Source organism: Pleurodeles waltl, chromosome 4_2 (genome assembly GCF_031143425.1).
Source record: "Pleurodeles waltl isolate 20211129_DDA chromosome 4_2, aPleWal1.hap1.20221129, whole genome shotgun sequence".
Classification (NCBI taxonomy): domain Eukaryota; kingdom Metazoa; phylum Chordata; class Amphibia; order Caudata; family Salamandridae; genus Pleurodeles; species Pleurodeles waltl.
The window spans coordinates 446,267,860-446,280,997 of NC_090443.1; the positions used below are offsets into that span (position 1 = coordinate 446,267,860).

At 45.2% G+C, this 13,138-nt stretch overlaps 1 protein-coding gene across 1 annotated transcript in view; it reads right to left on the minus strand.

Annotated features, from left to right (window-relative positions):
• Window positions 1-13,138, minus strand: part of NIBAN3 (niban apoptosis regulator 3) — a 95,856-nt gene that overhangs the window by 25,581 nt on the left and 57,137 nt on the right. The window contains exons 8-11 of the mRNA XM_069231741.1: window positions 10,216-10,378; window positions 7,859-8,046; window positions 6,338-6,496; window positions 4,414-4,530 (exon numbers count right to left, since the gene is read on the minus strand). Of these exons, the coding sequence (XP_069087842.1) occupies window positions 4,414-4,530; window positions 6,338-6,496; window positions 7,859-8,046; window positions 10,216-10,378 (627 nt within the window). The remainder of the gene's footprint in view (window positions 1-4,413; window positions 4,531-6,337; window positions 6,497-7,858; window positions 8,047-10,215; window positions 10,379-13,138) is intronic.

Here is a 13,138-nt window from a genome sequence, read left to right on the forward strand (position 1 = left end):
CACCACTATTGCATTACATAATATTGTTCATTAAGATTATGGCCAATACTATTTGTGTGACGTGTATATGATGCTAAAGTCAACCATCACCAATTAAAAAGGATTTCTCTGGCTATTGCAATGGAAAAGTGAAACTTGTGCTGTGTACCATTATACACAAAATTTCAGATTAGACAACCCAGTGCAGGAACTAGCTCAGTAGACAATAATCACAAGAAACACCATAAAGGGACCTGCAGAGCTTTTCAGAGCTTTTGTCTCTTACACTTCATCCTCCAACACACTGCTCTGCACTGCGTCCCATTTCACAAAAAACGTAGCTCAGTGGTCATCACGCACAACATGGAAACACTTTCCACAGAGGATCAAAACAAAAACATCCCTCAAAACACACACCTTACATCGTGTAGCATGATTTTGCAATGCACAATGTTCACTTTGATTGAGCTGCCATTTCCTGCTCTATCTCTTTTCCATCTGGATATCCGCCTAAAAGCGGTGTTCCAAATATTGAGTTCACTAAGTTTGCAAGATTCGGTGAAAACCTATTGCACTCCCTGTTCAGTGGCAATCATTTTCAAAGTGCTGTGCGTATTCTGCCATCTTGTGGCTCTAGCCTGTATCATATTTTCAATTTACAAAAATAGGTGAAAATAGCCCAGTAGTTCTCAAACTGTGTGCGGCGCTGCTGGCTAGTTTTGACGACGCACAGGGGCACCGCTGCGCATAGATTGGGAGCCACTGCCTTATAATAAGTGTTAATGTTTTGCAACTAAATCAGATAGAAAAACATCAATAGTTTACCACCAACTCAAAAGAGGTGATAAGCCATTCACAAATGAAAAGGGAACCGCTTACCCTTTGTGAATGTTGACAAAAACTTTTTGAGAAATACCACTGCCTATCCTACAAAAGGCTTTGTTTAAATGTTTTTTTAAATAATTCTATTTTCATTTAAGGAAAACTCGCTGCATAAAAAAAAGATTGCTTTGTTTAAAAGGACTCACAAACGTGGGGATTTGCACCCGAGAAGGACACAATTTCTGTGACTGTGGCCAATCATAGTGGCACACAATTTGCGACCTACTTCATGTGTACAAATGAGGTAGGGCGAATTCCGATCCACTATGATTCAGTATTTTGAGAAGTGACCTTTTAAGGCATAGGTCGGTTCGCAAAATACCAGTGCAATCTGTAGAAATCAGTGTGCAAATTACAACCACTGTTACCAAATCCATGTTAATACATCACAAATAAGAAATCACAAATTGCAAATCACTATTAGTCACAATTTACAATGTCTTATTTGGAATCTTTGTACATGAAGCTTTTAATGCTTACAGCCTGCCCTCGTAGCAGACAATGATTAAGTTTTCGAAACATCACTGGCACCAAGACCGCCCCAGTATCATGAATTTGTATACTTATGCCAAATTCAACAGTCGAATTTAACATATGCATGTAGTTTGTGTTGATGATCATGGACATAGACAAGGTACTAAGAACTTTAACCTTCTGCACAGCAGAGGCAGCGCCTCGTTGGAGGCAGTGACATAGCAAGGGTGTTAAGGCCCCTAATGCAAGCAAAAACATGAGCCCCAGTGTAGTAGTATGGCACAGCTATAATGGGGGGCAGTAGGCCTCTTAAACCATTTGTCCTTGTTGCCACTGCACCTGCTGCACTATTATTTCTCTGGTTCGAGGTAAGGCTTGAATATTACAGTTCTATGTCAAACATATTTAGGGTTTCATTGGGTTTAGCAGCATAACTTAAAGTATGTGCATTTCCTCACTTATGGGCCTTTCAGTGCCAAGAGACCTCTAGGGGAGGTGGGTGCTTTATAAATGCTGTTATTCAATCACGCATATTGATTCTTTGTTAGACATTCACACTCTTTTTCTCTTCACATCTTTTATAAACATTGCATATCTCACAGCTCATCTCTTTCCTCTTCAGCACCCTCTTTTCACTTTTTCTTGCATGTATACCCTTGCATCTCCTTCACTTCACTAATCTCACCACACATAACACACCCTCTCACCTGTAGGCACTTAAGTTTCTCTAACTTATACCCTGTCAATATTTTGACAGCTGTGTACCTCCTTCACACACTTTTGCATATAGTCACAATTACATCTGGCACCTCCGAACCTTGCTCTTTGTTCGCTGCAGAGAGGCCAAAGAGTGGATCAGCATGCATTTTTTAAACCCTTTTTGATCCACTGACAGACACTGTGAGAAATTGGCACTGCATTTGGTGTGAACCCCACAGCTCTCAATCGTGGCCCACTCACAACCTGAACTCACACAGCTACATAGGAGCGATTAGTTGCCCACTATGCACTATCAATGAGTAGTGTGTTGAATGAAAAACTACAGAAACACACCATCCTGAAAAAAAACAAATGCTCTTATACAATGCAGGAGTAAGTAAAATGTGAAATGTAAACAGGAACAACACTGATGTTATAAGGCTGAGAGGGCAGTGTCTGTTTTTGCTGACTGCGGCTGTCACGGGGTGAGAAGGGTGCAGAAGTGGGGTGGGAGAGCAGGACATTAAAGTTTGGGTACCAGCCCACCCTGCCCCTTAGTGACACTACTATGAAAAGAGCAGACTATGCTGTGGAACACCTGCACAGAGTTGCAGTGTTAAACAGGGTGTTCTCCTACTTAACAAGAACCATTAGCGAAAGAACTGAAATCATGAGCTAAACCTCATACCCAGACCCAAGACCACTGCAGTTGTGTGCAAAATGCAGGACCGATTGATGTGGCTGAGTTAATTGTTAGGATGAATCTGTGGTTTCAAGTGCTTTAAATGTGAATTATGAGTGTTGGGTTAACCTCTCTTTGTTAACTAGCACATCTACTTAATAGTAACACATAAGTCACAGTACTCTATCTGGGAGGTATTCCTAAAACTACATTTCTTGTGATACCAAAAAAGCTTCCATATATATGTAAAGCAATTTTACGAAATCATGATTCTTCTTAATAAATAATAAATATTATTTTTGCATAGACATCCAGAAAAGGGAAGGCCGTAACACACAAAAACACGGAGCATTATGGTACTTGAATCCGACAGCACTGTGAGACCATACTAATGGCTATAAATAGTTAATCAAACCTCTGTTAATTTAACATAACAAACGTGGGGTTGTGCAGATGTAGCTCACACACAAACACAATTAGTTTATTTAGGCCACACAGTTTACAGTGGTACTTTATAACAATTACCTCACAATCTAAATAAGGTAAGAGCGGATTTACATGTTCTTTATCAAATATGAAATATAGAAAAGGTTTCAACTTTCCTGGGTGCCAACAACAAATCACTTTCCAGAGAAATTCAGATTCAGCCATAAAATGAATATTCATATCAGATTATGTAGGGTCATGGTCTCTAATTAGTGGTTTGCTCCATGCAGACAATAACAGGGACCTCAGGATATCTCAGTAGGTAACAGAAGCACAGCAAGTGTTTACATATGTTAATAATTACCCATCTAGCAAGGTTTTATTCAGCTAAGAGGTTAGTGGTAATGGATCCATAGGTGAAAATTAACACATTTTTGGGACTGGTTACACCATTTTAACTGTGTTTTCTTTGTGCCTCCCCTCTCTCATTCTTGCCTTCAGGCTCTGGGCGGGGCTAAACCGACGTGTGGAAGGAGCCCTGAAAAATTCTGAATACAATTTCCATATACTTCAGAGCAAGCAAGCCTTACCCTTTCCAGCACGGTCTGGGGAGCGTTTGCCATCAAGACTTAGAAACAATGGCCAATTACTTTTCCACCACAGGCGTATACATATATTGGACAACAAACTCTAAATGAACAAGCAGTTCTGAAGATAAACCAAATGGATATATGAAGACTTCACAGTCTTTCATAGTACCTGGGAGTCTTATCTGCCATTAGTAGCAAATAAAATAAGACAATTTAATGTGTGCCTGTCCCCCTGGAGACCTTTTATCATACATGGGTCGAGAATCCCACTCGCTGTCCTTCTCATCCTCACAGAAAAGAAGTGACAAGACACTTCAACAACATTATTGGTGAAAGAGTGCAGTGCAAAGTCTGTAAATGAATGGGGGATACGCTCAAGTTTTGGGGCAAACTGTAGATCAAGGGGACTGAATAGTAAGGTGAGCAAATAGGTAGACATTGTAAGGCAATCCAGCCCTGGGACAATTACTGTTATCTGGCACATTGGTCAACTGGTTGAATGGAAGTAAGGCAACACTACAAACCCCTTCAGGGTTCTGCAGTAGTCACGAGTCACCAGAGTGCCACCAGTGGAATGTGCAGGACATTGCAGAGCAGAGTGTGGTTGGCCAACCCATATGATCCAGCTGAGGTATGGGATGCAATAAAGCTAAATAGGTAAAACAGACAATTAGCCCTCACCTTCAACACCCGTCCTTTCACCTTTCCCAAAGTCTGCATGCGTTTGATGATGTCAGCAGAGGCCGTCAGGTGAGGACCCAGGAGCTGCTGGAACGTGTAGACTGCATTCTGTAAGAACTACAGAGTAAGCTTCATAAGTCAAAGCATAATTAGTTCCAGACAGTACCAAACTGTTTATTATCGTGGAGCTCTGATGTTGGGCCTCTGTGTGCCTGTAACTCTAGGCCCTCCAGGGCTGAGGCAAGAGGTATTTCTGTTGCTTACAGTTTTTCTGAGTTGGCTTTGGCGTTCCCTTATTTCATAGCCCTCTCAAAATTGACTTGTACATCTCCGTACTTCACAGCCCCCTCGTTCTGTGGGTGGTTGGTGGTCCTTCTGTACTGGACCTTCTGTGTCCCTTTGCCATGGACTTGTAGCTCACAGCCCTTCTGAGATAGGCCTGGGGTACTCCTGTACCTCACAGCAGCCCCATGCTTAGGTTGTTTGTCCCTATTAAGAAACCCTGTCCCTTGCTGTACCTGGTGATGATCCTACACATCACAGGACTTCTGTGCTGGGCCTGCTGTGTCCCTGTACCCTCCTGGCGTTCCGTAGTGGGTCTGGACTCCATGTACTTCACTGCAGCCTCATGTATCCCTGCATCTCACATTTGTCACATTTATCCCTGTTTTATCCCTGTATCTCATAGGCCTGGTCCAGGTGCCTGTATATACACAGTCCATCAAGCTCACAATTCCCCCACCCTTGATCAATGTTATAGTCAACCCTCGATTCACACCACACCTCTCCATCCTGGGTCCAGTGTGCCCCTGTACCTCCAGATTTTCCACCCAAGGACTAGTGCCTAATAAACTTCTGCAGAAAGTATCTCAAAGCACTCAGTCTTGCCTTTATAATGTAAGCGCTGAACAGTTGGCGTTGCCAATGTGTGTCTGTGTTGTTGTAGAAAAAGTAATAGAAAAAACATTTCAAAATACTGAACGATAAGCAAACACATATCTTATGGCATCTCAAAACTATACATTGAATTCAATGTTTTCACTCTTTATAAATGGTATGGTCTATTTTTTAAATACTTTTCACTCATGAAACTCGGAACAGAATTTTAATAAATGAGGTTTCAGAAGGTGAGAAAAACTCCTGTCAAGGTCTGATTTACAAGCCACAGGATTCAGCCATTCGGCCCACTGTAATAGTTCTAGGAGCGATTGGTGATCCTTCAGGAGAAGTGCAATGTTAAGTACACCTTTTGCAGCAGATGGCCCTTCTTCCAGCGTCATAAAGGCTTTTGTCTGCCAAAGCTTGTGCATCATGCAAGATGGGGGATGCAGGGGATAAAAACAACCCTTAAAGTCTGCGCTCCAGCTGTACGCCAACATAAATATCCCCGTTCCTGTGCTTTTACAGACATGCTGGGAAGCATGAGAATCAACACAGAGTGGGGCGTATTTTGAGCGGAGGGAAGCAGCACACGATGAAGAGAGAGCAAGAAAATACATGCAATCTTATTGAGTGCTGAATGAAAAGTAAAAACGTTCTTCCCTAGTCGTGACCAGTGCATGTCAGCCAATCGAAAGAATCATAAAGAGGCTGTGCTCCTTAGGGGAGAGGGGAAGAACACGGACGGAGGAGGCAACCCAACCAACAAGAAACAAGCAAATGACAATAAAACCAAATCATTAAGATAAGCAATGGGTTGGCTGTAAGCCCACTGTAAGTTCACAATTGGTCTTTCACAACAAGACATCCCTAGCTGTCTGGTAGGTGAGACCTAAAAAGTCATCCCTCTCCCTTTAGCTGGGGGTGCAGCCGCGTTGGTCCAGGCCCCAGGTGATGATTGTCAGGTGTGAATAGAATCTCGCACAGATGTTAGCTCGTTCACCTCATTAACTGTAGTAAGCCCTGACCTCTGACCTCTGCTTACCTGTTGCATCAGGTTCTGTGCCCGGAGCAGCAGCCAGTCCACAGTGAGGAGGTCGAACCGCTCCCCCAGAGCACTCAGACCCTCCTGCAAGGGAAGGACCCTCTCAAAGCACCGCTGCAGGAGCACGGAGTCCCAGGGCATGTCGGACAGGGTGTACACCTAGACCAGAAGAGAGGGACGAGGTGGGGGTTATGTAACTGAAAGTCCAGGGCATGACCCACGGAGTACACTCACGCCAGAGCAGTGATAGCGGCAGTGAGAACGAGGTAACAGAGAGTTGGGAGAGGTCAGTACAGAGTGCCAGGGCAGGCCCAATGGATGCAGACAGCACAACAATGAGGCATGAGCAGGCCCAGAGCATGTCCCCTGCCGTCTAGATTAGGCAGAGCACAGAAATCAGGCAGACTAAGGGGCAACAGAGGGGCAGGGTAGCAGGGCCTCTGCCGTATCTCCTCCTCTTCCAAAAACCTCCCCACCACCTCATCCCAGTGCCCACCCCCTTCCACTTCCATCCCTGCTGTCACCGGTCACAAGGTCAGTTCCCCTGACTACCCAGCACAATAAGCCCTACTAAATGATATGCATTATATCGCATGACACATAGTGCACCCTCTACGTGGACCTGACACCGCACTGCAAGGTAAGTACAGTGAAGAATAGCAGCTAAATACGCGACTTAATGCGGTTAGTTATCTGATGTAGTGGTAGGGGATTCCCTGGATTTGATATCACTGCAGGTAGATATTACTGACAGTCATGTGGTGCCATGAGCCCAGGCGCACAATTCCACTGCCAGGTCTTGCCACCTACATCTGTATGGCTGCCATCCACTCCTTTGCTGGGGTGTCCTCGTTTTCCAACAGGAATGCTTGCACCCTCCTGGCATAACACCCCCCTCAAGGCCTAACTCCTTAGCCTCCAAGCATTCTTTACCCCTTCTGCCCCCTCTGTCTTTGTGCCCCTCACTATAACTACACTCTCTTCTGTACCCCGTTACCCGTGTCTCCTGTGTACACTGATTGCCCAGGCCTTGGAGAGGAGGCCCGTGACATCTTCATCCTCCCAGACCTTCTTTTACCTTCCTGTGCTCTCAAGCTTGCTAACCTCTTACCCCTTCACTCCCCTAGTGGATAGACCTGTGCACCCCTTCACTCCCATCATTCCTTGGCCGTGCGAGCAGATGTTGAAAGCTAAAAATAGAAGAAGGACTCAATTCAACGTCATCCATCAATACAGAAACACAGACGAGGCACTAAAGGAATAAATAAAAAGTCAGTTTTCAAAACCAATGTCATATATTTTATTTAAATAGTTAGCTAAGAAGAGCTAATAAAAGCTGCTAACTAGTACAGCTTTGTAACACAAAAAAAACGTGCCTCCAATGTTTTGCAGTAGAGACCCTCACTGAAAAACGGGACCTGACCCAAAATTGCCGAAATCTGCTGGGACAGTTGATGAAATATCGGGACTGTCCCGGAAAATTCTGGAAACTGGTCACCCCCATCCCTCTGGGTTTCTCACCTCCTTCTGCAGGGCGATGGGGGAGCTGCTCTCGGTGTTCGCCATCACTTCGATTATTCGAGAGTCGAACACTGACCGCACGGCCTCCAGGCCCGAGGTGACAGGACTCACCAGCGCATCCATCACCGGCTCCAAGTGGGAGTGCACACTCTCGCTGAGACACGCTCGCACAGCACTGCCCACAGCGCCTAGAGTCAGAGCATTTCCAGTCAGTATGAACATATCTAACTCTAATTATAATATTATCAATAACGACATTGAGCATAATAATGATACCAATAATATTCACAACTGTCATAAATATCTAAAATATTATTATTGAAATAATACCAGCATTAGCAGTGTTAATACGCCAAATACTACCAATAAAATAATATTCACTATTAACTACCTTTATGATATTCATTTTACTAGCTGTAAAACCAGGTGCAAAACCGTCTTCTACTAGAAGCTGATGGAAGGGCAGCAGTTTTGCTAAGACTAGGAAACTCCAACCTGGAGATTTGTAAGCAGACACACAGGGATTTTCTAGTATCTCATTGACAAACTAGTATTATATTTGGGAATGCAATATGTACAGTTTTTTTTCACGAGGGCAACATTGTGTTTTGCTTTTTCTATCAATTTTCTCTTAATTCTTATGTCTTGGAAGTTGTGTCAGCTGATAACTGGAAACCTAAGATTTTTATTTTGCGGAGCGAGTTTAATTTTTAGGAAGGGAATGGAGAGAATATAAAGAGCATGCACTTTTTTCCCTTTACAGCATTTCGGGATTTTTGGATATAAGAATTTGTGGACTTCTTTTAGTGTTGTGTAAATGAGATGTGCAGTGCAATACTGTGTGTATTTTAAAAAATGCGTCTTATACTGACAGTTGATGTAAATCTGCTAGTCAGTACCTAAAGTGTAGGTTTTACACCGAAGGCTGGCCTATAGAGTAATATATTGCCTGAAGCTATGAATGTGACTCTTATTTTGACACCTGGTTGCTGTGACAGGCATTACTGGTTTTCGAGCCTTCTGGCCAGGGCTGGCAGTGTGGGTCTCATGCTGACACCTACTAGTTGGTGCTCACAGAGGAAGTGTTATAGCAACACCTGCTGGTCAGAGACAAAGTGCTACTTAGTTGATGACTCAAGCAGCGGTTAAAGGTGGTGAAATACACATAAAAGAGTCTCTTAAAAGCTCTTTTCGTGCTCATGGCTAGGAGCGCGGATGAAGGAATGTCCTTGGCCTACTGGCTTAGTATTCTTCAGGCGCAGCACCTCCACTATGGCGGAGGAGCGTTGCTCCCCCTTTCTCCGCCAGCAGCAGCAGCTGCAAAAATTTTACTACAAAACTATCATAAACTACGTTTATTATTGTTTTGTTGTAAAAGGGCGGGGCCACGGGCTATGATAGGAACGGAAGGGGAGTGCTCAGCACTCCCCCTCAGTGCGCATGTATGTCTGGCTGTCCATCTGAGGCCGGCCAAACACACATGCACACTGGGCTCTCTCCAGCCCAACAACACAGTTACTGGGCTGGAAAGAGCAGGCACAGGCTCCCATTCTTCCTGGGAGCGCCCTAGCTGGGCTCTCCAGCCAATCCGAACTCTGCTGTCAGTAGCGTTCTGATTGGCTGCAGCGCAGGCTGGGAGCCTGTGCCTGCAGTGCAGGAGAGGAGCAGCGTGGCGGCGACTAAGCAGGTAAGTGATTTTCAGGCCGGCCAAACACACATGCGCACTGGGCTCTCTCCAGCCCAGCAACACAGTTACTGGGCTGGAGAGAGCAGGCACAGGCACCCAGTCCGCCTGGGAGCGCCCTGGCTGGGCACTCCCAGCCAATCCATACGCTGCTGTTAGCAGCGTTCGGGTTAGCTGCAGGGCAGACTGGGAGCCTATGCCTGCAGTGCAGGAGAGGAGCGGCGTGGCGGCGGCTAAGCGGTAAGTGATTTTTAAGAAACATTTTAAATTAATTCACGCCCCGGATCCCCCCTCCCATGTACCGCCCCACCCCAACAAAGCCCCGCGAGCCGCTCCTGATATTCTTCATAAAAGAGTTATATTTATCACAGATATGTGTAGTGACTATAAATTGACCCTGATTCAAAACTCACTCTAGGGGGGTGGTGCCATGGGCATACTAAATTAATTCAACGCAGCTTGCTGCCTATTAAAGGCTGGTAGGGGTGGGAGGGCTCAGCCTGACAGGTGACTGACTCCTCCCCAGCTCAACTGCTCCCAGAAGCACCAACCTATGAAAATACTTCCAGATACCTATTTGACGCTGGTCCATCTTTGAAACCCAGTGTTTTAATCATGACAACAGTACATAGTCACAAGAGTCACTAGCAAAGTCACTTAAAATTCACATCACCTTCCAGTTTGTCTGATATTTGATCTTTCAGGGCCCAGAGCTGATCCAAATCTGGGCGGATTTTCTTTTCCAATGTTCTGTGCAGGTTCTCTTTCTCCTCCTTAAAAACCTTAAGTTCTTCAGAGACCTGGGTGAAGATCAGGGAGTATACCTCCTGTAGGAACTGAGAGAAACAGCAGAGAGTACACCACCTGCAGGATGTGATAGACAAGCAGAGCATACACCGCCTGCAGGAAGTGATAGAAACAGCAGAGACTACACCGCCTGCAGGAAGTGATAGAAAAGCAGAAAGTACACCTCCTGCAGGAAGTGGTAAAGACAGCAGAGTACACCAGCTGCAGGAAGTGATAGAAACAACAGAGAGAACACCACCTGGAGGACTTGAGAGAAACAGCAGCAATTATACCTCCTCTAGGAACTGAGAGAAACAAAAGAGGGCACACCACCTGCAGGAAGTGACAGAAACAGCACAGAGTACACCTCCTGCATGAACTGAGAGAAACCGAAGCGAGTACACCACATGCAGTAACTGAAAGAATCAGCAGAGAGTACACCACCTGCAGGAAGTGACAAAACCAGCAGAGAGCACACCACCTACAGAAAGTGATAGAAACAGCAGAGTACACCACCTGCAGGAAGTGATAGGAACAGCAGAGTACACCACCTGCAGGAAGTGATAGGAGCAGCAGATAGTACATCACCTGCACGAAGTGATAGACAAGAAGAGAATACACCAGCTGCAGGAAGTGATAGACAAGTAGTGAGTACACCACCTGCAAGAACAGCAGAAAGGACACCACCTGCAGGAAGTCATAGCAACAGCTGGGGGTTCACCTTCTGCAAGAAGCGAGTGAAACAGCAGAGAGAACACCTCCTACAGGAAGTGATAGAAACATCAGAGAGTACACCACCCTCAGGAAGTGATAGTAACAGAAGAGAGAACATCACCTGCAGGAAGTGATAGACACAGCTGGGGTACATTCTGCAGAAAGTGGTAGTGACAGCAGAGAGTACACCTTTTGTAGGAACATAGAAGAGAAGCAGGGGGTACATCACCTGTAGGAAGTGACAGAAACAGATGGGGGTTCACCTTCTGCACGAATGATATAAACAGCAGGGAGTAAACCATCTGCAGGAAGCGAATGAAACAGCAAAGAGAATGCCACCTGCAGGAAGTGATAGAAACAGTAGAGAGTACACCACCTGCAGGACATGCAAAAGACAGCAGATAGTGCACCACCTGCAGGAAGTGAAAGATAAGCAGAGAGAATACCACCCGCATGAAGTGATACTACATTCATCTCCAAAATAACCCTGCCACAGTTCTACCCTACTCTACCACATCTAGTTCACCGCAAATCTCAGTTTACTACCATGATCTCCCAAACAACCCTACTAAATTCTCCCTCATTTATCTCACCTTTGACTACCCTAAAACCCCTCCTGCTACTATGATCTCCCTAACGCTTTCCACTGATTCTTCTTTCCTCCATCTCTCCTTTACTCATCCCAAGCCTCATCCTATTACTATAAACTCCCAATTAACACTTCTGGATTCTTCCCTCCTCTATCCCTCCATTACTCTAGTCAATCCAACTAACAAACTCACATATCCTCTGCTCAATGCTCAAATTAACTCATAATAATACTAATACCTTACTCATATTTCCCTATATTAATCCACCACTAATTCCTTTTCAGTTCCGGAGTAGCACGCTACTCGCCGAAAAGCGCTTCAACGCCTCGTCAGGGGTAGTAAGCGCTATATAAATACTACTAAAATACAATACAATAGAAGCAGAAGAGAGTACACCACCTGCAGAAAGTGATGGAAATGGCAGAGAGAACACTACCTGCAGGAAGTGAAATAAACAGCAGAGAGAAAAACTCCTGTAGGAACTGAGAAATAGCATCACCTGCAGAAAGCAATAGAAATAGTATAGAGCATACCAACACCTACAGGAAGTGATAGAAACAGCAGAGAGTACACTACCTGCAGGAAGTAATAAACAAGCAGACAGTACACCACCTGCAAGAAACACCAACAGCAGAGGGAACACCACCTGCAGGAAGTGCTAGACACAGCAGAGAGTATACAACCTGCAGCACGTGCTGGGGTTCACTCTCTGCAGGAAGAAGTAGCGACAGCAGACAAAACACACCTGCAGGAAGTTAAAGAAATAGCAGAGAGAACACCTTCGTAGGAACTGAGAGAAATAGCAGAGAGCACACTACCTGCAAGAGGTGATAGAAAACCAGAGAGTACACCACCTTCAGGAAGTGATAGAAACAGCAGAGAGAACATCTCCTGTATGAAGTGATAGAAACAGCTGGAGGTTCACCTTATGCAGAAAGTGGCGCTGGCAGCAGAGAGAACACCACTTGCATGAAGTGATAGAAACAGCAGAGAGTACACCACCTGCAGAAAGTGATAGCAACAGCAGGGGGTATGTCTCCTGCAGGAAACAATAAAAACAGCTGGGAATTCACTTCTGCAGGAAGAGGGAGAGACAGCAGAGAGAACACCACATGCTGGAAGCGCTAGAAACAGCAGAGAGTACACTGCCTGCAGGAAGCGCTAGAAACAGCAGAGTACACTGCCTGCAGGAAGTGACAGCAACAGCAGAGAGTACACTGCCTGCAGGAAGTGATAGAAACAGCTGGGGTTTCACTTTCTGCAATAAGTGGTAGTGACAGCACAGAGAACACCACCTGCAGAAAATGATGAAAACAGCGGAGAGTACACCACCTGCAAGAAGTGACAAAGACAGCAGATACTACATCACTTGCAGGAAGTGAGCGACAAGCAGAGAGTACACCACCTGCAGGAGGGGATAGAAACAGTAGAGAGAACACCACCTGCAGGAAGTGATAGAAACAGCTGGGGGTTCCAGAAAGTGGCAGTGACAGCAGAGACTAGATC